Source organism: Eufriesea mexicana, unplaced genomic scaffold (assembly GCF_001483705.2).
Source record: "Eufriesea mexicana isolate 0111107269 unplaced genomic scaffold, ASM148370v2 scaffold5190, whole genome shotgun sequence".
Classification (NCBI taxonomy): Eukaryota; Metazoa; Arthropoda; class Insecta; order Hymenoptera; family Apidae; genus Eufriesea; species Eufriesea mexicana.
The window spans coordinates 756,796-779,092 of record NW_016913149.1 but is presented as its reverse complement, the minus strand read 5'-3'; the positions used below and the strand labels follow the sequence as shown (position 1 = coordinate 779,092).

The window sequence follows — 22,297 nt, the reverse complement described above, 5'->3', positions numbered from 1 at the left end:
TAAGAAGTGAGTGAACCAAATAAAAAATATTTAAAACTTTAATGCAGTTTAAAATATAAAATTACATGTAAGACGTTGAGAAAATCGATTTGATTACTCAAATAATATTATAAATATAAGTTTTAAAGACCTAGTTCACGTTATAGTATATAACTGTGGTATATACTAAAACATTTATTAATATATATTTACTTTAATACTTACATCAATACTGTTAGATACTTGGTTAATAATGTATTATTGCAAATTCGTAAAATAATACACCTAGTAAACATAAAGGGAAAATTGTAAATAAGATATATTTTTCAACTGAATTACAAAATGTTAACTCCACGTTTTGAAGTAACTCAAACTGATGCAGAAGTTGCAATAATTATCCATGCACCATATGCTAATATTAAAGACACAGAGGTTTATGTTGATGGAACAGATTTCAGATTTTATTCTACACCATATTATTTAAGGTAAACTATTAATATTTAATAGCTACAAATATTCTTTTTAAAATTTCCTTATTTTAGGTTAAAACTACCAGGTGAAATAGAAGAAAATGATTCATCGTTTGGTGCATATGATTGTGAAAAAGGAGATTTCTCTTTAAGGTTTCCAAAAGTAGTAAAAGGGGAACATTTTGAAAATTTAGATATGATAAGTACATTATTAGCTCCACCAAAAAAGAAGGCTACAATTGTATCCAATATTGAAGTAATTGGAAATCCATCAGCAAATTCTGAAGATATGAATGACATGGCAACTAAACATTCATCAAATGAAGAAAATACTAATGGGGATGAATGGTATATACATCAAAATAGTTTTACAGAAACTGTACCTCTTTTACCTACTTCCCCAAAATATGGTTTTGCAAGCAAAGTATCTGGAGCCTTAGATGCGTTTGAGGTATATGCTTTATAGTATTTATATTTTTATTTGTACCAAAATTAGTTACATCATATAATCTTTATACTTCTATTTATTTGTTTACTTATTTTCAGCCAGCATGGATTAAAGAAATAATAGATCTTCCAATGCCAGATACAGTACCTCAATCTGAGAGAAAAAAATTACGAGAGAAATGTGAAATTTCAGATTTCAATGAGGAACATTATTTGGCAGATCTTATGCAACCATGTATAGAACCATATATTTCCTTTATTGCAGAGTGGGACACTTTGAAAAAAGAAAATGTTTCCTTCAATAAAACTGAAGTGGATTTATTAAAAGAACTTCCAAATAAAGAATATTTATTAAACAATGAAGAAACATATAAGTTGCTTTTAAGTTTAATAGATATTTTATTTGGTAATTGTTATAACCACAGAACAACATTAGGAGAAAATACTGTTGAAAGTAGTTGGACTATTAGTAAATTAAGTTCCACTTTGTCTTGGTTTGATGTATGTAAAATGTTTTAGAAAATATCAATTTTTTTCTTTGTTACATTATTTTATGTATTGTTATATTTTTAGGAATTTTCTGATCCCAAAGAATTAATGAAAGCATGTTTTAGAAGATCAATATGTTATCCACTATTTAGAAATTGGAATTTATCTGAAAAGGTTTTTGAAGATGTAAAGAAGGTAATTAAATTAGGTAAGTCAAGAATAAAGATCATACTAGGTTTTTTAAATAGTCTTTTGTTTCTTATTTGTAATGTTTTATAATTAAATTATTAAATTTTTAGGAAAAAAATACATTATAAAACGTTTCTGTGAAATACATAGTCTGTTCAATAATTCGTATGAACCTCGATACATATTAAATCAATTGTATATAAAGGACTATCTAATTTGGTTACAGCAGATCAATGAATCTTTAATAGAATCATTGGAGTCCCTTCTCATTAATGTAAGTAACAAATATGGAAGAATAGCTTTTTATATGTTAATATATATCTATCTCTTTTAAGATTCAACCTTGTAAAGAAGAAATGGATCTTGATTTAGTACAGCTAGAGCAAGCAGCTTATTTTGTGCAAGAAGAAGACCTTATTATAGAAAATTCTGTACATGAAATGGTGAACCAAATGGATGAATTAACAGTTAATGAGTAAGTATAATATAAAACATTTTGTAAGTTTTATAAAATTTAAGGTTTCATTAATAAATATTATATATCTTTACGTTATATGATTTTATTTTAAAGGCCAAAGACTATATACTACATTAAAGACAAACATTCTTTAAAGTATTTGTAAGTATTTCAATAGCATTGTTTTGAATATAATTTTATTTCTTAATAAAGCTTACACATTTATTTCTTAATAAATGAAATAAATATTTGTACATATTATAAATTTTTATTTGAAATATACTAATATAATACACTAACTAAAATGCACCTCCCACTGGTGAATCATAAAAATATTAAATTGAAAACTTATTTTGATGAGTAATAACAATATATACTATATTTGCCATTATATGCACATGATGCATGGAAGAAGTGCACAGTAAAGAAGATTTGTATTTTATTTATTTTTCTTATGTAATATACAAGTAAATTATGTTTTATACAGATTGTCAAGCAGCTCAAGTTCAAGTGACAGCAGCGATACTGATTCTGAGACAGATTCAGAAAGTACCACATCGAGTACCACTACAACAAGTAATAGTAATAGTTTGGATTCTGATGATGTGAGTGAACCAGAAAGAATTGCAAGTGAATGTACTTGTATGTAATTGAATATTTGAATGTATTATTAATTATTATATCAAAAATTTAATATTACTATATCTTCATCTTATGATTAATGATGACTTGCTTTAGAAACCTTTTGTAAAAATTTTGAGCGTTTTTTATGTACTTGTAATATATAAGAAAAACTTTATAATTCTACCTTATGTGTTCATAAAAGTATTTATACTTACATATAGACGACATGTCCAACTGTTTATAAAGTGTAAAATGACGTATAAATAACATTCATTTTCTTATCTATTTTATAGTTACATGATTGTTATCTGTGCAGTCCGGTATAGCGTATTTTTCCAATAGTACTTTTGTTTAGTATAAATGTGATTAACATGTTAAAGAATATAGTAAATCCTTGTTTATAATTTATTGTGATGCTCAATTAATCTATGTTACATAACATCATTCAAGTCATCGTTACTTTCAATATTCTTATGTGAATCAATTATATCGCTTGGTTGTAATATGCCACTTTTATTGTCAAAAGCATTGTTAATCCCTTGCCTTACAATTCAAGTTCCAATAGCGCGGGTCATAAACAGCCAAATCGGTTACGTGTCAGACCATTCTTAGTTGTGGCTGAGAGCGTTCGAAGTGACCCAAATCGCGCATGTCTTTTACTATATAAATACATGTATAAAGTACAATTCATTTTATTTTGCAAGATGTTTCATAAATAATGACTATCAATTGATTATTGTACAAGAAAGATTTATAAGATTTATTTATTTTTAATCTCCGTATAGTTCCAGATTTTTGATTCCTTAGTTTTTTCTGTCTAAATCCATACTTTGATTGTCGATGATTACCGTAGTCTTCATCGTCAGTATCATCTTCTCAATAACCAGTTGCTTCCAACGTTTTCGTATAGAAAATAAAATATCACTACTGTCATTATCACTATTTAAAATATCTATTAAATCACTGTTAGCGATGTTAGCACAACTTTTAATGTCCTCATCAACGCTTAACACTAGATTTACGGAACCCGTCAATTTGACGGAAGGGTTGCTCCAATTATACGATGGTAACAGATTTAGTTAACTTATATTAAGAGTGTTAATATAATATATAATTGTTTTTAAATTAAACTAATCGTTAAAGAAAAAGGCACGTGGTTTCCTTTACCTGTCAATTTGACAGGTGTCCTTAGAAATAGGTATACAGATAGCGTCCGTAAACCTAGTGTTAATATTCTTTCTAAAGACATTTCTAAGGGCTTAGTAACTGTTTGTTGCGTTATGCCCAGACGACGTACTACGTTTCTCAGACGTAGTATTTAGGTTTGACCTGATTGCCGTATCTCGTCTGAGAGACGTGATGTTTAAATTTGACTGGATTGCCATGTCACATTTCTCACACGTGCTGTTTACGTTTGGTCTGGTTAGCGTGAGACGTGTCTCTCACGACATCGTAAGCTAAGGAGTTAATACTGCTTCCTATATCTTCTGCCTAGAATATTTGACACAACATTCTAATGCTATCAACAACACATTAATAGTGAACAAAAATTCTTAAATATTGTTACCGTAGCGTAATCGTAATCTGTAAGTTCTGTATCTTCATTTTTATTATCGAATTCATCTTTGTCGGTAGTTTGCCAATAATCTGCAATTTCTCCATATATTCCTGGGCTTTCATCCACAGTATGTACGTACTCGGCCAATTTCTTATCGTTTAATATCATTGAATTTGATCTTTCTATTACTGCTGGCTTATCGTTTTTAATGATTAAAAGGAATACTTTAAAAGAAAGTAAATTTAAGAGAAACTTATGTTTATTATATATACTCTACCTCTTGATTAAGAGTTTTACTCCTACTATGAAAATGATCATGATAATCTCGATTTCTTGTTTTTAGAACTAAATGCGTATATGTTTTCAATGTTCCATTTTCTTCATGTAAATGCGGAGCGTACAATATAATACGTAGAGGTATACCTTCGTCCTTTTGAATTTGTAACTCTTGTGTAGGATTTTCGTTTACTGTTTAGTAGCGTAAAAAATAAATATTTGTTAAAAGAAAATTAATTTTATATATTTCGATATGGAATATTTTTGAAAATCTCATTTAGTAGTGGGTTTTTTAGAAATGTTATTTAATACATATAATTTTATGTAATATTAATTCAGAATATTCGATGTTTAATAAAATATGTTATTCTTAATATTAAATTAAACATCTACCTTCTTGTCCCTTTCTTTTTATATCTCTTAAAATAATATCCGATTTAATGTCGCGATAATCATGATTTGGTAAGTCAATATTCGAATCATTAGTTGTGGAAAACGAATTGTTGTTATTTTCATCTATTTGTTTTTTCGAAAATGTGCAATCCTGAGCGTCTTCGTAAACTTCAGTTGTTTCGAAATTTGACATAGTTGATATAATTTCTTTTTGTTCGAATGGTATTACAGTAGTTATTTCAATATTTTTATCGGTTAGAAATGGGTTGTCTCGTATATTATCATTTTTATTTTCTGTAGTTTCTGTATTTAGTGTAGTTGATGTCTCAGTTGTGACATCATAAATCGTACGTTCATAAACATTTGTATCGAAAGAAACGGTAGTGCTAATATTTTTATCATCTTCAATTCTTCTTGATTGTATATTAATAGTATGCAAATCAGTAACTATTCTTTTTGTACGTGCATTGACATTTTCATCTATGCTTGCTTCATCTGAATTTATAGTTTTTAAACGATGCTCTTCATAAGTCATTGAATTGAGTGTTGCCGACGAATATTCCTATTTATAAACAAATCATTTTTTTTTTTAAATAAATTTATGCATTACTTTTTTTTATATAGTTAGTTTTAATTGCGGTCCATTTTTTATATAAATCTTGCTTACATAGCAAGGACCACATGGATCTTCTTTGTAGGTGGAAAGTATAGCTGCTTTAACATAAGGGAAGTATAGTATACTCCAAGGTACTATAATCTGATAAGTTAATTTGCCGCAGCTACAATAAGAATTCACATTTTAATAAAATTGTAAGAATAAGATAAATACAAAATACAAAATAATCACTATATAAAGAATATAACAAATGCCAAAATTTTAGGTATATTTAATTTTACAAATGTTAAACATAAATATTTAGAATTTTATTTAATTCTTAAAATAATTTTTTAAATAACTTATCTTGTAATATACTTCAAAAGCAAATAAGACTTATATATACTTGTAAAATTCAAATATTTTATAATTTAACCATATTAAAATTTAGCGATTAAATACTCACCGATCAATGATAACTACTTCATTCCTTGAGGCACGAAAGCTTTTCCAAATGCCCAACTCGGAAGAGTCTTGAAGAAAAATAATGCCCTTCTTCTTCCTTGCAAGGTCACTAAACAGTGTTCCTTCCTCGCCTAAGAAATATTCAGATCCCTGCATATTTTTAGATATTTCTCTCCATGTTTTTATCTCCACATTATTTTCCATGTCGTCTTCCGGCAAATATGGAGGCGGTGTTACCACAAAGAATAAGATATTCGAAAAGCCAGAATTTTCTAATCTCTTCTTCAGTAATTCCAACCTTGCATCAAATTATTTTTATAGGCATCGTTTCGTGGAAATATTTTTTACTCTGATAAAAAATTATTCGTAGGAAACTTAAGAATGATTTATATAAAATATGAAATAATCGTATCTACACATTTAAACAAATTATTAAAAATATTAAAAATAGCAAAACCTAAAAAGATAAAGAAACAAATTTTCACGTTTGAATAAAATATTGATAATTAGTATTTAACTTTCACATAATTGTTATTAAAACTACATCCATTATTGTTACAGTAACTTACATGATTGCTTGCCTGTGGCTGTAATACCAGACAGGATCCAGAAATGTAAATACATTCACGTAACCCAATTGTTCCTTCCATAGATTCGTGGCACGGCATTGCTCGATGTATCCCTGATTTTCATGAAGTTCCTTCGACTTCCGAAGGTAATGAAGAACATCCAACAATCGTGGGACCGTATCCTTTTTGTAAGCTGTGCAATCTCCAACTATTATCATCATCATTGTTGTTGTTATCACAATCGAAATCAACATAATTCGTTCTCTTTTTCCGTCAGTAATGCGTACCGTTGGCGTACCAGACATTATTAGAGGAGATCGTTTCATCGACCGCTAAAAATAGAATAAATGTATACATACGTAAAAGTAAAACATTGATAATTATTTCGTAACACTTGGAATTTCGGATAAACAATGTAAAATTCGTGACCGATTGAAAAATTTCGCAAGTCGTACCAATCGTCAGAGGATGCCCGTTATCTGAGCGCGAGGGCTCGATAAACTGTGCAAAATGTGTGACAATGGTATCGCGAAAACACCGAGTACTTTAAATCATCGTATATGATCGTTGGCAGTTGATATATATGCGTGGTTTCTCGCGATATATCCCAGTCAGAAAAATCAATTTACGCCTCATTGATGTGATATGTATGCGGGTCACACAGAAACTGTAAGTATTTTTCTGACTGACCACCGTTTAACATTTCTCCTACACGTGACATAAACGTGACACTCTTCCTCGAACGCTATCATAGACACGTGGATGAACAAAACAATATTACACAGAAAACTTTACGTTCACGATGCATCTCATTCATTGAAGAATTATTATTTCAAATAATATTAATCTTCCGTAATTCTCTATACGTTCTTCTGGTTTTTCAGTCTTCTACGTTTGCTGTTTTCGCGAAGGAGATTTCATAGCTGCTGGAGTATAAGAAGAATAATAACATTAATATGTCTAAGTGAAGTAAATGAAGTTCTTGTAACGTATGAATTACAAGACGTGAAGAAATTGTGAAACTTACCATAGCTTATAATTATTCGGAGCACAGAAATTTTGTATTTTATTCCGATTTTATTGTAAAAGTGTGTTCAAGGTGCGATACTGGCTTTACTAGCATAATTTAGAATAATTAAGATTCTTTTTACTGTGTACTGTTTATAATTATCGAAGCAATGTCCATCGAGCTTTGAAGTCGCTCGAAGAAGTTTCAACCAAGAAGACACATAAAATGTATTCATGTTAAAGAATTTTGAAGTATACTGTTGAAGACCCTTTGCCAAATTTTTGTATTTTAGACTATAAAATATTGAATGTAAAGTAATTCAAACTGATTCAAATAAGATTCTTTCAAAATTAAAACGATACAGAGATATAGTAACAATATCGCAGCAATCACAGCGATCTTTTAACACGACCGTGATCTTTTCAATAAATTTTTGACTATTTCCTTCGACTTTCAGTGTAAGCTGGTATACGAGATAATTCTATTGGATTTGCTAATAAATCGGACATTCGTCGAGATCAGTCGATGAGTATGAACACGTGTGCACGGTACAAGTGGAACAGAGAGTCCCTTGTTCTCAACTTTTCAAAGCTCGAACACTATTTAGATGCTCGTTTACACGATCCTCTTTGAAGCAGTAGCAGTTCAGCTCAAAGTATCGACAGTTGATCTTCCTATCTTTTACTGTGTTTTCAAAGAGTGCGTCCTCCTAATAAACATAATTAATGATAAAAACAAAAAGCGGAGGAGTAATTTCTCAAAACTTATTTGTATTTTACAAAATTTTTGTATTAAGATACTTTGATTACTCGAAACTTGTCGTTACCATCAATATTTCGTAAACTGAGAAAGAAGTATACTTTTATGATATGTGCAAACGTCGAAGAAAGAAACTTTGCAAAAAAATGACGAGTAAATTTAAAGTATTGTGTTAATTTAATCGGTATAAGAAATTTAAGAGATTTCTTTCGGTTCGTGAGATATGTCTTAAAAGTATCATCAAACGTAGACCCTCTGTTATCACATGTTTTATGTGAATGCTTATTACAAATATGATCGATCAAGTTGTAAGAATATGTACTTTGATTTGGTTGTCATTGTGTTGTTTAACCACGATCGCGTTTTTCGATGAAATTAGTCGACTTAACAGAGACTTGTATTTCGGAGTATCAGGTGAGAATGAAACAGTATCGTTACTTCCTAATTTCAAGGATAAGAGAAGTACAAATCAGAATACAGTAAATGCTAGTTTGGAAAATATCGAGAAGACATTCAGGAAGAAAGCTGATATTTTATCGCGACTTTTAAAAACTCATATTGACCATTTGAGAAATGAAACTGATAAGGTAATAGCAAATTTTGCAAATCAATTTCCTTATTAAACGTTTGCAAAATTTATAAAACTTTTTGTACAAATTAACAATCGTGGATAAGTATTTTTATAAATGAAGAAACATAAATAAAAATATTTATGAATTCAAGATTATGAATAAATATTTTTACAAATCAAGAATTAAAGACAAAAATGTAATAAATACCAAATAAAATTTGTTTGCATGACGTCATTCACTTTTGATTTCCTCGATGATAGTGACTGGCTTTAAAGTCAAATTTTTGTTAGGTGGAATTAGTGTTTCTGGTCGATGCTTCAGGATCAGTTGGTTTAAAGAATTTCCACAGTGAATTGAATTTTGTAAAACATCTTTTGTCCGATTTTTCCGTGGATCGTTTTGCAACAAGAGTCGCAGTCGTAACATTTGGTGGAAAAAGAAACATTAAACGGACTGTCGATCAAATATCTCGTACCAGTGAAAATGATAACAAATGTTATTTGTTAAACAAACAGTTGAATAATATTAGTTACACTGGTGGTGGAACGTACACGCGTGGTGCACTTTTGGAAGCCCTTGTAAGCGTTTTCAATTTTATTCTTAATTTTCCTTTAACGCCGATATCCTGTAGGAAATATAAAATATAATAATACGACAATTAACAACTGTTTATATCAAAGTATGAAGATATTAAATTAATTTTCGAACTATGATTATAAATAAAAAAAATTGGTTGAATACTATTTAGAATTTAAAAGCTATTATTGCTAAAAAAAAGGAATCGAATAAATTTGAAATTACATTAAAATAAACATTGAATATTTAATATAAATTTTCAAACGTCCAATAACATTTTATTAGAGAATTCTTGAGAAAAGTCGATTGGATGCAAAAAAGGCAGTGTTCCTTATAACTGATGGATTCAGCAATGGTGGTGATCCACGACCTGCAGCGAGCCTTCTGAAAGGCGCAGGTGCTACGATATTTACATTTGGGATAAGAACAGGAAATGTCAACGAGTTGTACGACATAGCCAGCATTCCAGGGGACACATATAGCTATTTTCTCGACAGTTTTACGGAATTTGAGGCTTTGGTACGACGAGCTTTACATCGTGGTAAGTGTATGAAATTCAATTGAAATGTCATAACTTAAATAATAAAATAATTATTAAAATATCTAACAAATTAATTTTTAAGAAATAATTTTTGTTTACCACGATTAAAATTGATTTATAGTCGTACAGTTAAGTAAAACAACAATGAACTCAACATGACTTGTTGTTTATTTATGTAAATGAAACAAAGAGTTCTTTATCTAATGTGAATTCATCTCGTTTCCGTTGTTACAGATTTGAAAACAGGCAAATACGTACCAGTGAAGTTGCCAGATAATTGTAATCTCTTATGCAGGAATATCAGCAAAGTCGGAACCGAGCAAAATTGTTGCGATAATTTCGCCACGTGCGCCTGTGGCATGGTGACTGGTCATTACGCTTGTATTTGCCCCACAGGATATTTTGGCTCTGGTTTCAGAGGTTCTTGTCATCGTGAGTTTAACAACAATATGAATTCTTCTCTGTTTTTATACGAAACTCGAAGGATTTTCCACCTGGAATTCTTTAGTTAAATCATTGACACTTGTAAAGTTCAATTTTGACTTCATTGGGTTATTTATTATTATTATTTTATTACAGAATTAGAGAATCGATCAATTTTATCCATTTCTGCGTAAAACATAACCTTAATTCTTTTTCATAGTACAAAAGAAAGACAGAAATTCTGCAATGGAAATAAAATAAAGAACCAAACTTAAATTATGCGAGTGTTATATTATGTAATTATGTATTAAAAAATCTTACGTATTTCAAAGTGAAGTACAAAAAATTAACGATATTACGTTTATTCTATATTATTATAGTTTACGTTTAATTGAATCTTTTCAGCTTGTCCTAATGGCACATATGCATCTAGAGAAATTTCCGGTGATTTTACGTCCATGTGTATATCGTGTCCTGATGCGAATCACGTGACTATTAGAGTACCGGCAACGTCTGTGGATCATTGCGTTTGCGCTTCTGGATTTGTAACAGACGGAAATAAATGCGAGGGTAATTCAAAATGCAGTTCGGTTATTTGAAAATTTATTAATTCATTTATTCTTACATTAACCCAATCTTTTACCAAATATATCCTATGCCTGCAGCAATAGCAGGCATATTTCCCAGTAATGGTGTTACCTCCTTAAGAGGATCAGGATATTGTGGCGTATAAGCTCCGTATTTTTCTAATTTAAATTTCGGTTTTGATGCTAGCCAACCGTACTAGAAAATAAGTTTTATTGTTCATGGTCAGACATACCAATTTGAACAATGTATTCACTTGCTACTTCATTACATTTCATAACAGATTAAGCCTACTCTCGTTTTTTTCAGATAAATACTTACAGTTAGTTATAAATCATTTTATTATTTAATATGATTAATTGTTAATACCTCGCCAGTGGCAGTAACCGGGGCTGGCAAACAAGATTTTCCCTCTTCAGGAACAAACGTTTCCGTGGCAATAACAGTCTGTTTTTCTTCGCACAATTTTTCTATCTCTTTCTTCAGATTTCTTTAAAATTTATCATTGATAAGAATTTGCTGCTTAGAACTATGTAGCTTAACAAATCTGTTTAAATACTTGTGTTCGTCCAATAACCATTCGTATTTCTGGAACCATTTCATTCGCGAGTGCTTTATTTTGTGCACCTCTTCAGTTAAATTTTTATAAATAGCAACAAAATCGCGAGGTTTATTACAACGTGGATCCATTATTTTCAGCTTCAATTTTAAATCTAAGTAACTATTTAAATCCTGAGAGAGTTGTCAGAGAACATTAAGTTTATTCGCAGTGAAGGTTAGAGTTATAAAATTAGTGACACAAATTACAAAGAACTTGTCTGCATTCCAAAAGCAAGTGAAGTAAGTTGTTGTATATTAAATTTACAGCTGTTCAGGATATTTCTCATGCACTGTGATGTTACTATTTATCTCCTATTTATGCTTCTTTTATTTTTATTGTTCAAAACCAGTATTTCAAAAATTTGTACTTCGTATTTTAAATATTTATTTTTCTCTTTTCTTCACAGTCATAACATGTCCGAAATTGAAAGTACCGGAAAATGGATATTTGGTAAAAGCAAGTGCGTGCAGCAACGTTGTTCATGCAGCTTGTGGTATAAGGTGCAGAATCGGTTTCTATCTCACAGGCGATAGTATTCGACTTTGTGGGAAAGATGGCAATTGGTCTGGAAACGAACCAAAATGTTTGCGTAAGTTCATTTATATAATTTTATTTAACGTATATATTTAGTTCGTTAAATACTGTTGTAAAATGTAATATTTAATATGTTATAATTTGGAAATATTCTCTCAAACTTTTAAATATGCATTACGTTTGAATAGTGAAGACTTGCCCCGCACTTCGAATTCCTACGCATGGGCGCATGCGCTGTCAAAACGATGAAGATCAGCGTTTGATTACAGAAGACACGACAACTTATCCGATCGACGCACGTTGTCAATTCAAATGCGAAATCGGTTATCAACTTCGTGGAAGTAAAATTCGCAATTGTTTACCCTTGTCTCAATGGGATGGTCTCAAAGCTACTTGTAAAGGTGAATTTTATGATCATTTTTAAATATATAAAACATATAAAACGATTAAGTTACATTGTAACGATCAGTTACAGATTAAATTTTAAATTAAAAAAGCTCAATTCTCATGACAGGACAAAGGTCACTCTAAACTGAATAACTCAATTGAGAGGTGTATATGTTTATGTTTAAAGGTGCATATAACATATATAATTTAAAAATTGTAAATTTTTTTAGATCCAAAAATTAGATCCAAAAGAATCGATGGAGGCCATGCTATGTTTTATTAGTCCACAGGACGAACGTCATTTAAATCTATAAAATATAACGTAACAAACAAAGGTTTAATAAGGACTATATACATTATGATATACTATATAGATAGTTCTTTACTCCTACAATTTTCAAAGACCTAAGTAAAGTTCCCAAAGGACCACAAATCTTCATAGCCTCAATGTCCGAAATTCCAAATTATAAATGCTATTAAAATCCCAAACAGGAATCTTTAAAATGCTACCAAAGGTTCTATGAAGCTTGCAGTATTCTATAAATTAAAGATTTTATCTAATATTAGTATAAAAATCTATAGTTTTATCAATAATGGAATTATTTATTATTCATTTTGATTCAAATTTATTTGTCTTGTATATTTCTCTGACTTGACATTAAATTATTTATTAGAATTTCTTAAATACTTGGTTACTTCTCGTTTACTTATTTATATATGCATCTATTTATAGCAATAAAATGTGAACCTTTGAAACAAATTATGAATGGACAAATTTTTCCGGAATATTGTTCTGGTCCAAATAAGGTGACGTTTGCAACAAATTGTACTGTATTATGCAACGAGGGTTTTGTGCTCGAAGGTCCGCGCTTTAGATACTGTGGCGGCCGTGCTGGCGTTTGGACACAACGCCGAACAGTTAATCGTTGCATAGGTAATGCAAAATGCTATGTTCTATTTGTTACTGTTTAAAAGATGAATTTCAATGTACATGTTATGAGTTTTTATTTTTTAAATACAGTATATACATGTTAATTTATCATTTTCCAGATAAAATACCACCCTCGATTACTTGTCCATCCGACATTATTACGAAGAACCTGCCAGGAAAAAAATATACATATGTAAACTGGACAATGCCGAACGTAACTGATAATGTAGATAAATCGCCCATATTGTGGAGTAAACCGTATATTACATTTCCATGGAAAGTAAAAATTGGAGTACGTACAGTGGTGTATGTAGCACAAGATTCATCAGGAAATAAAGCTAGGTGCAAATTTAATTAAATGCTATTAAAATCCCAAACAGGAATCTTTAAAATGCTACCAAAGGTTCTATGAAGCTTGCAGTATTCTATAAATTAAAGATTTTATCTAATATTAGTATAAAAATCTATAGTTTTATCAATAATGGAATTATTTATTATTCATTTTGATTCAAATTTATTTGTCTTGTATATTTCTCTGACTTGACATTAAATTATTTATTAGAATTTCTTAAATACTTGGTTACTTCTCGTTTACTTATTTATATATGCATCTATTTATAGCAATAAAATGTGAACCTTTGAAACAAATTATGAATGGACAAATTTTTCCGGAATATTGTTCTGGTCCAAATAAGGTGACGTTTGCAACAAATTGTACTGTATTATGCAACGAGGGTTTTGTGCTCGAAGGTCCGCGCTTTAGATACTGTGGCGGCCGTGCTGGCGTTTGGACACAACGCCGAACAGTTAATCGTTGCATAGGTAATGCAAAATGCTATGTTCTATTTGTTACTGTTTAAAAGATGAATTTCAATGTACATGTTATGAGTTTTTATTTTTTAAATACAGTATATACATGTTAATTTATCATTTTCCAGATAAAATACCACCCTCGATTACTTGTCCATCCGACATTATTACGAAGAACCTGCCAGGAAAAAAATATACATATGTAAACTGGACAATGCCGAACGTAACTGATAATGTAGATAAATCGCCCATATTGTGGAGTAAACCGTATATTACATTTCCATGGAAAGTAAAAATTGGAGTACGTACAGTGGTGTATGTAGCACAAGATTCATCAGGAAATAAAGCTAGGTGCAAATTTAAAATTAAGGTTCTCGGTAAGTTAACTTTTTTACAAAATAAGATCGTTTCATTCGATTTAATTTATATCTTAAAAATATTATATAATATTTATAATTATATTATTAACTATAATTTCCTTAGATACAGAACCACCAATGATTGAGAATTGCATAGATCCTCCTATATTTTTTACCGATAATGGAGTGGGAATAAATAATGTAAGTTGGGATGAACCTGGTTTTCACGATAATTCTAAATCACCTGTACAGGTAGAGCAAAATTATTTTCCGGGAGAAAACACATTTCCTATCGGATTAACCCAAGTAATCTATAATGCCATCGACAAATATGATAATAAAGCATCATGCATTCTAAATGTTACTATAAAAGGTATCATAATAATTTAATTAGTTTATTAATTCATTACTTATCATTATTTATTATAATTATTATAACTAACTTATAATTATTTAGTAAAGCATTTATTAATTCTTTACAAAATGAAGTGCTAAATAATTTAATTATAATATTATATAATTGTTCACTTACATTTTAATAAAAATATAGATTGTAAAGATTATCATTTGTTATATGATAGAAATCATTGGCTTCTATTTATTTTTTCTTGTTCAGATGTCTGTAAAGAAGTTCCAAAGGTATTAAATGGTTACTCAAAATGTCCATCATCAATAAACGAAACAAATGAATGTTCCATAAGTTGCGAAGAAGGATATGGATTCGCTACTGAAGAATCAAATCTTCGAGTCATGGAAGATATATTGTTATTAAAATGTAATGAAAATTTATCTAATTGGTTTGAAGATAATTATTTTCCTGATTGCTCTGGTATGTTAATTATGACATCTAATTTTTGTATTCAATTTGATTGATATTGCATAAACATATTTTCATATTTTTTACTTAGAGTCAATACTTCCCAAAAGCGCATCCCAAGAAGGAAGTATTATATTAGAAGGAAATGCAACAAATGTTTGCGATAATCAAACAACCCTCCGCGAAGTAAGTAGCAATTCTTCATTTCTTTGGTACGATAATATAGTCAATCATATAAAATATTCCTTTTTATTATAATTTAAATTAGCTGAGCGAATATATTACTGCCGATTTAAGATCGACGTTGCTCGACATCTGTGGAAATGATATCGAATGCAATCTCATTACCTTTGATCCTGAATGCGAAATTATTCCATCGCCAAATACGATTTATTCCGATGTAATAAGAAAACGAAGAGAATTTAACTATGACGATACTTGTACTTTTAAATTATTCATAAGTAACAAAATGATAACGAATGATGTTAATAAAAAATCTAAACGAGATGCTAAAGTTAATGATCATAGAAACAAAACGAAAATGCGAAAGAAAAAAGAGAAAATAGAAATAAAATTCAAGTTCTTAGGTAAGTCGGTTTTACATAAAATTTTAATAAAAAACTTGTCATTGAGAAAATGAAAGAGATTTTGATAAGCATGCGCTTTTATGTATTGCTGACCTTTGAATATATATAGAATATCGTTTAACGTAGGAAAAATAATCGAAGAATACATCGAAAATCCACGGGAAGGAATTCTAAAATTGAGACAGAAGATAGAAGCGTTGTCACGATCTGGAAAATTGAATTTGCTAAATAATAAAACAAATCAAGAAATTGCGAAACTTGCATTAAATTTACATCTCGTGTTTAAGAATTTTGAGGAACTTTGCGACCCAGGAAGCGTTTTAAAGAAACATACTTGCAGTAAATATTTAATACAATTAATAATTACTAATTAAATGAATTTTCTTGACACTAGGGGCCGTTGAAACTTAATTTTTATGTTTATTTAAATTATAGTAAAATGTCCATTGGGTACTTTCTTCAATGCCTCAACTAAGCGATGTCAATCATGCCCTCTTGGAGAATACGAAGACACAACTGGATCTGTAAAATGCAAATATTGCCCTGAACACACCTCAACGAAAAAAATTCATTCGAAATCTATACGAGATTGTATAAGTGAGTATCTTATAAACTTTTTTTTTTTTTTTTTTTAATGTTTAAATACTTTTGGGTAATTTAGGTAATTTATTTTAAATTAATTTTTCGTATAAAAATCAGATGAAGAATTTATTTCAATATAAAAATACTTTATTTTTTATTTTGTTTTATTTCCATTAAATAAATATGTATTGTTCCTATTTAGATTTATGCAGACCAGGATATTATTCTCGAAAGAAGCGTTATCAAAATACACGTCTTGCTGTTGAACCTTGCATAATGTGCGATATTGGATTCTATCAACCAGAATATGGACAAACACATTGTCTTTCATGTCCATTTAATACTACTACCAAAAATCATGGAACTAACGATGTACATGATTGTCTACCTTCTTATAAAATTGAAACAAATATTTGCGACATAAAATCGTGTTTGAATGGTGGACAATGTACAGAAGAGGAAGACAGTTTCAGTTGCGAATGTCCTGAGTACTACATCGGTAATTATTTAATTTACAACATAATAAATTGTAAATGTACTTTATTAAACAATGACCTAAAAGAAATATAATTGTTATAATTATAATAAATATCATAAAATTTTAATTAGGTTCAAAATGTGAAACATTTCGAAATCCGTGTGGTTCTTCGCCCTGCATAAATGAAGGTACTTGTAACGTACAAAGTTTTATAAATAATACAGTTTTATATACTTGTACGTGCAAAAATGGATATTCAGGTAGTAATTGTGAGGTAAAGTAATTATAATTCACTAAAATAAAAATAGTAAAAATAGAAATAAATAAATAAAAAGTAAAATAATATATAGCAATACATTGATGAATGTACCATTAATCCATGTCAAAACAATGGTACATGCATGAGCACAGAAAATGACTATGTCTGCGAGTGCAAGAATGGCTTCGAAGGTGCATTTACAAATTATAGAAATAAATACTAATAAAAAATATTATTATCTAGAAGACTAAATTTTTATGAACAAAAATATTCAGGTGAATTTTGTGAAATTGCTGTGGATCGTTGTCATCCTTCGCCTTGTATGGAAGGATCTACTTGTCAGAACATTGATGGGACCTGGCAGTGCTTTTGCAAACCTGGTTTTCTCGGTCGCTATTGTAATTTATTGCCTTGTGATTGGTTACCGTGCAATGAAAACTCGTATTGCATAAATATAGAAGAAGAAAATGCAACAAAATTAAGTTACAGGTAACTATAGATAAAGGTAGATATAGGTACAATTAATAAAATGTAATATTTATAATTTGATATAGATATAATGAGAGAGATTAAAAATTAACGAAAAATAAAATATTTCTTGATTTTTAGATGCGAATGTATAAATGGTTATACTGGAGAAAATTGTAGCATAAAACAGGATCACTGTGAGAGCCATCCATGTTTGAATAATGGAAATTGTGTTAATAACATTTTTAATTATACGTGCATATGCCCTATCTTATTCACAGGACGTCATTGCGAGACTGGAAAGTATAGTCTTAATAAATATTCTCGTACATCATTTTTTAAACAAATAAATAAAATTTTTAAATTAAGAAACTTTTTCATGTTAATTCATGATTTCTTTCTAAATAATTTATTGTGTCTTTGCAGAACTATCATCTGATTATACGATACATTTTACGAAATCGGGAACTACTGATTATATCAGTATGAAAGGTCCTACGACGAATCTTTCAAAGGTAACAAACAAATTTAGAAAACGAATAAAGAGAAATAACAAGTTTAATAATTTCAGTTAAGTACATGTTTATGGCTACAATCGAAAGATACGTTTAATTATGGCACTGTGTTATCTTATGCGACACGTTATTACGATAATGCATTCACTTTGACTGATTATAATGGGTAACAAAATGTTTTCTTGAATAAAAATAAAATATTTTCGATTTATATTAAATGTTACTGTTTTGATTTCATAGGCTGGTTATATATCTCAATGGTGAGAAAATAATAACTGATATTAAAGTAAACGATGGTCATTGGCATTTCGTTTGCTTTACCTGGGAAGCAGAAAATGGCTCCTGGAATATATTTATCGACGGCCTTTTGAGAGACAATGGAACCCAATTGGCGAAAGGAACTTCTATTCAAGGTGTATTAAGGGTTCTAAAACTTTTATCTACAAAATACATAAATATGCGTACTTAAACCATTTAAGCCAAAATCATATTAAAATAGTAATGCAAAGTGATTAAATAATATATTGTTTTTATATATTTAGTATTTATTATTATTATTACTAAGGATATATCATATTCAATTAAAAAAAAAAAAAATGTTTGTCTGAATTAGGTAATGGAACTCTCATAATTGGACAAGAACAAGATCGCGTCGGAGGAGGATTTTCGGAGTCAGAGTCCTTTTTGGGAAAATTGACATTACTGGATGTTTGGAGCACAATTTTAGTAGCAAAAGATGTCAAACATTTATTCAATACATGTCAAAAATACCATGGTGATGTAATTGCATGGTCGCAGATCCAAGAATATGTTCATGGTGACGTAGCGGTAATTATACATTTCTTAAAATAGACTTTCTTTCGAACTCTATGATAAATTTCGCCTCCTAATATTCGTAGATATTAAGCACTTCATTTTGCCGTGGTTGCCCCTTACCCGTCATACCATTTAAAGGTAACATAAACATCAGTGAAGACGCATCAAACATCACTTATTATTGTGATGATGGTTATGTAGTGCGATTTCGTAATAAAGAATATCGATCTTTAAAAGTAAAATGTCTTAAGCACGGACAATGGGAAGGATACTACACACCCATTTGCACCAGTAAGAATAGAGATATTGTAATATAATATTTACAATCGATTATTCATATTTTTTAAAATCGAATATTAATTTAAAAAATATAATTGTTAATTTTAAAAAATTTGTAAACGAAATGTTTTTAATTTAAAAAATTATTTGTATATAAAATAATTTGTAACAATCGCATTCTTTATCAAATTCCATGCTTTTCTACTTGGAAGCATTATTTAATAGAAATTTATTGAAATCACTTCTTTTACTTTGATACATGTACTTCAAGAAAATTTTCTTCATGTGAACATAATAGTTAACTTCATAAACCATTGTTTTGTTTTAGAATACGATAGGCTGAAAATTTATATCTAGTCTTATGCTCCGCAGTTTCATATTCTAAGAGTGAAATATGATATTTTACGAATTTTATCTTCACTTAATTATATTTGTTTTTATAATGACATTTTTAATTCTTATTTAAGGAAGAAAATGCGGTTTCCCGGGATATTTTCCACGAGGTCGTATACATGGTAGGTCATATTTATACGGAGATGAAGTACATTATTTCTGCTTAACTGGTTATGAACTTCGAGGAAATCCTCGTAGAATCTGTAATGCCGATGGGAAATGGAATGGATTACCTCCAGTTTGTATAGGTAATAATTGTACAATTTCATAATGAATATTAAGCCTATAAAAATAAAATATACTTATTAATATTTTCATGATTATAATTTTCATATTTTAATGTTCGTTTATAATAGGAAAAACGTGCAAGAATTTACTGGCTCCAGAACACGGAGATATCGAGTACGTGTTAGAAGAATATGAAAGAGATGATCTTTCAATTCTACAGGTGTGATCTATTTGTATATATTATAGAAAAAAGGGAATTTCTACTAAATATTGTTCATAGGTAGGGCAACAAATCGAATTCAAATGCGATGTCGGATTTCGTTTAATAGGAGAAAAATTTTTAACATGTTTGGAATCAGGACTATGGGATCATGAAAGACCTACATGTATAACTTATGGATGTTCAGCACCAAAAGAGTGAGAAATATAATCACTTACAAAAATGTTATTATAATTTCATAATAAATAAATGACTTTTTATAATATTTACGTAGGATTAAGAATGGCTATATAGTTTCTGTAAGTTCAAATAATCTCCAGGGAACTTTCAGTACAAAATTTAATCTACAAACGATTAATAATACCTTCGAAAAAAACTATGAGTTTAATGATATTATTGGATACTCCTGCTATCCAGGATATAAGTTTCAAAGCAACCATAATTTGTTAAGTCAATTTAAACTTCAATGTTCAGAAAATGGTACTTGGATCGGATTTGTTCCTGATTGTATACCTTTCAAGTGTCCATGGCCTAACATTATAAATAATGGCAAATTATTATTTAAAACACAAAATAATTACACTATTGAACTTACGAAAATAAAAACGACGTCTAATTATACGAATACAGAAATTACATCAGAAGAAAGTGATGATGATGCCAAAGAAGAACAAAATTTGGAAGATGAGTTCACGATTGGCGCTCAAATTTTAGTACAATGTGATATAGGATATAAAGTCATCGGTGATAGCGTGAGAATTTGTACAGAAAATGGACAATGGTCATCTACGTTATCGTCCTGCGAACTTCAAGAATGCCCAATCTTAAATCATCCATTTTTTCATGTCCTTAATGAAAAAACAAATCCAAATTCTACTAAAACAATATTTTATAAAACAAATTCTACTATGTGGAAAGATGATCAAAATAAAAAATTGGATAGTAAAATACCATTTAATGGCACTTATAAAAATTTAGAATACTTTGTTGAAGGCTATACTTACATGGGAAAGATAATTCTTAAATGTATTAGCACTGGTGAGATTAAATTAAATAATACAGGTAATCATAATTCTACTTCAGATTTAACTTGGTTTTGTAATGAACATGGGAAATGGGAAATAGTTGATACACAATTAAATAATACTATCGTTGACCTTTTATTTAATAATGACTTGGATAATATTTGTCAAGAATTTATGTGCAGTATAATCACAGTAAGTATAATCATTTTCAAAAAGAAATACAAGTTTAACTCATGAAAATAATATAAGCTTTTATTAGGTCCCAGACTACAGTTACATTGTGGAAAAGAATTATTCAAGAACTGTTAATAGTACCATAACATTCAAATGCCACCAAGGCTATATTCTGGAAGGTAATGAACGATCCGTTTGCTTTCCAAATAATACTTGGTCTACTATTCCTTCTTGTAAACGTAAGTTCTGTCACAATGTAGGTACTTCTAAAAAACATTATTCGAAAATGAATAAATATTTATTATAGCTATAATATGTGGAAAACCACCTAAAATTGCAAATGCTCTGTTGAAAGGAGATCAAACTGAAACAGTAAATTTTACATTTGGTAGTACAGTTGCTTACGAATGCATGCCTGGGTACTTAATGTTGGGTCAACCAAATACAAGATGTCTGACAAATGGGAAATGGTCTAGAATATATAGCAGATGTTCAAGTACGTATTATGTTACATAACATGTAATATTCTATCATGCTTTTTTGATTGATTAACGTTTATAGAACTTTCGTGTAATAAACCAAAACTACCATTTGGAGTAACAATTCGTGGACGTTCTTATTTGTATAAAGATCAATTGACATATGTGTGTCCTGATGGTAAAAAACAAGGACTAATTACATGTAAGGCTGATGGATATTGGAGCGATCCACCGAATTGTAATGACAATTAATGAAAAAATATATCAAAATAGTACCAGTCTACATATAAATTTAATATAAAATATAGTAAATTTATTTGATAATTTTTTTTATTAAATCTTTAAATTTTTATAATACCTTTTCATTTTATATCTTATA

The 22,297-nt window shown here is 29.4% G+C and overlaps 3 protein-coding genes across 3 annotated transcripts; 2 read left to right on the top strand and 1 right to left on the bottom strand.

Annotated features, from left to right (window-relative positions):
- Positions 1–271: 271 nt before the first annotated feature.
- On the top strand, positions 272–6,836 carry LOC108551875 (protein SHQ1 homolog). The gene is made up of 9 exons (XM_017906220.1): positions 272–464; positions 522–900; positions 996–1,397; positions 1,470–1,593; positions 1,685–1,848; positions 1,910–2,049; positions 2,146–2,193; positions 2,519–2,636; positions 6,595–6,836. The coding sequence occupies exons 1-9, from the start codon at positions 322–324 to the stop codon at positions 6,820–6,822; spliced, it is 1,746 nt and encodes a 581-aa protein (XP_017761709.1). The 5' UTR covers positions 272–321; the 3' UTR covers positions 6,823–6,836.
- On the bottom strand, positions 3,876–6,278 carry LOC108551876 (uncharacterized). The gene is made up of 6 exons (XM_017906221.1): positions 5,944–6,278; positions 5,550–5,661; positions 4,883–5,444; positions 4,491–4,681; positions 4,223–4,408; positions 3,876–4,146 (listed from the first exon to the last, which is right to left on the bottom strand). The coding sequence occupies exons 1-6, from the start codon at positions 6,144–6,146 to the stop codon at positions 4,051–4,053; spliced, it is 1,350 nt and encodes a 449-aa protein (XP_017761710.1). The 5' UTR covers positions 6,147–6,278; the 3' UTR covers positions 3,876–4,050.
- Positions 6,837–8,557: 1,721 nt separating the features above from the next.
- On the top strand, positions 8,558–22,170 carry LOC108551886 (sushi, von Willebrand factor type A, EGF and pentraxin domain-containing protein 1). The gene is made up of 32 exons (XM_017906229.1): positions 8,558–8,866; positions 9,142–9,429; positions 9,713–9,968; positions 10,203–10,400; positions 10,797–10,961; positions 11,984–12,166; positions 12,300–12,512; positions 13,232–13,432; positions 14,368–14,616; positions 14,723–14,971; positions 15,215–15,427; positions 15,507–15,601; positions 15,684–16,002; positions 16,129–16,341; positions 16,438–16,599; positions 16,787–17,083; positions 17,194–17,336; positions 17,413–17,512; positions 17,597–17,810; positions 17,931–18,097; positions 18,216–18,304; positions 18,361–18,470; positions 18,545–18,717; positions 18,918–19,132; positions 19,204–19,411; positions 19,867–20,040; positions 20,149–20,240; positions 20,301–20,437; positions 20,515–21,457; positions 21,525–21,678; positions 21,747–21,935; positions 22,001–22,170. Exons 1-32 carry the CDS (start codon positions 8,558–8,560, stop codon positions 22,168–22,170), a joined length of 6,888 nt encoding a protein of 2,295 aa, XP_017761718.1.
- Positions 22,171–22,297: the final 127 nt, after the last annotated feature.

What these genes read in the sequence shown, in the direction of transcription:
- LOC108551875 (XM_017906220.1), top strand. Translation starts at nt 322, where the DNA reads ATGTTAACTCCACGTTTTGAAGTAACTCAAACTGATGCAGAAGTTGCA. An exon ending in CCACTTTGTCTTGGTTTGAT is followed by an intron (nt 1,398 to 1,469) that starts GTATGTAAAATG and finishes TTATATTTTTAG; the next exon opens with GAATTTTCTGATCCCAAAGA. An exon ending in TGGAGTCCCTTCTCATTAAT is followed by an intron (nt 1,849 to 1,909) that starts GTAAGTAACAAA and finishes ATCTCTTTTAAG; the next exon opens with ATTCAACCTTGTAAAGAAGA.
- LOC108551876 (XM_017906221.1), bottom strand. Translation starts at nt 6,146, where the DNA reads ATGGAAAATAATGTGGAGATAAAAACATGGAGAGAAATATCTAAAAAT. An exon ending in ATCCATGTGGTCCTTGCTAT is followed by an intron (nt 5,445 to 5,549) that starts GTAAGCAAGATT and finishes GTTTATAAATAG; the next exon opens with GAATATTCGTCGGCAACACT. An exon ending in GTAAAACTCTTAATCAAGAG is followed by an intron (nt 4,409 to 4,490) that starts GTAGAGTATATA and finishes AAAAACGATAAG; the next exon opens with CCAGCAGTAATAGAAAGATC.
- LOC108551886 (XM_017906229.1), top strand. Translation starts at nt 8,558, where the DNA reads ATGCTTATTACAAATATGATCGATCAAGTTGTAAGAATATGTACTTTG. An exon ending in TCTAAATGTTACTATAAAAG is followed by an intron (nt 14,972 to 15,214) that starts GTATCATAATAA and finishes TTTCTTGTTCAG; the next exon opens with ATGTCTGTAAAGAAGTTCCA. An exon ending in GGATGTTCAGCACCAAAAGA is followed by an intron (nt 20,438 to 20,514) that starts GTGAGAAATATA and finishes ATATTTACGTAG; the next exon opens with GATTAAGAATGGCTATATAG.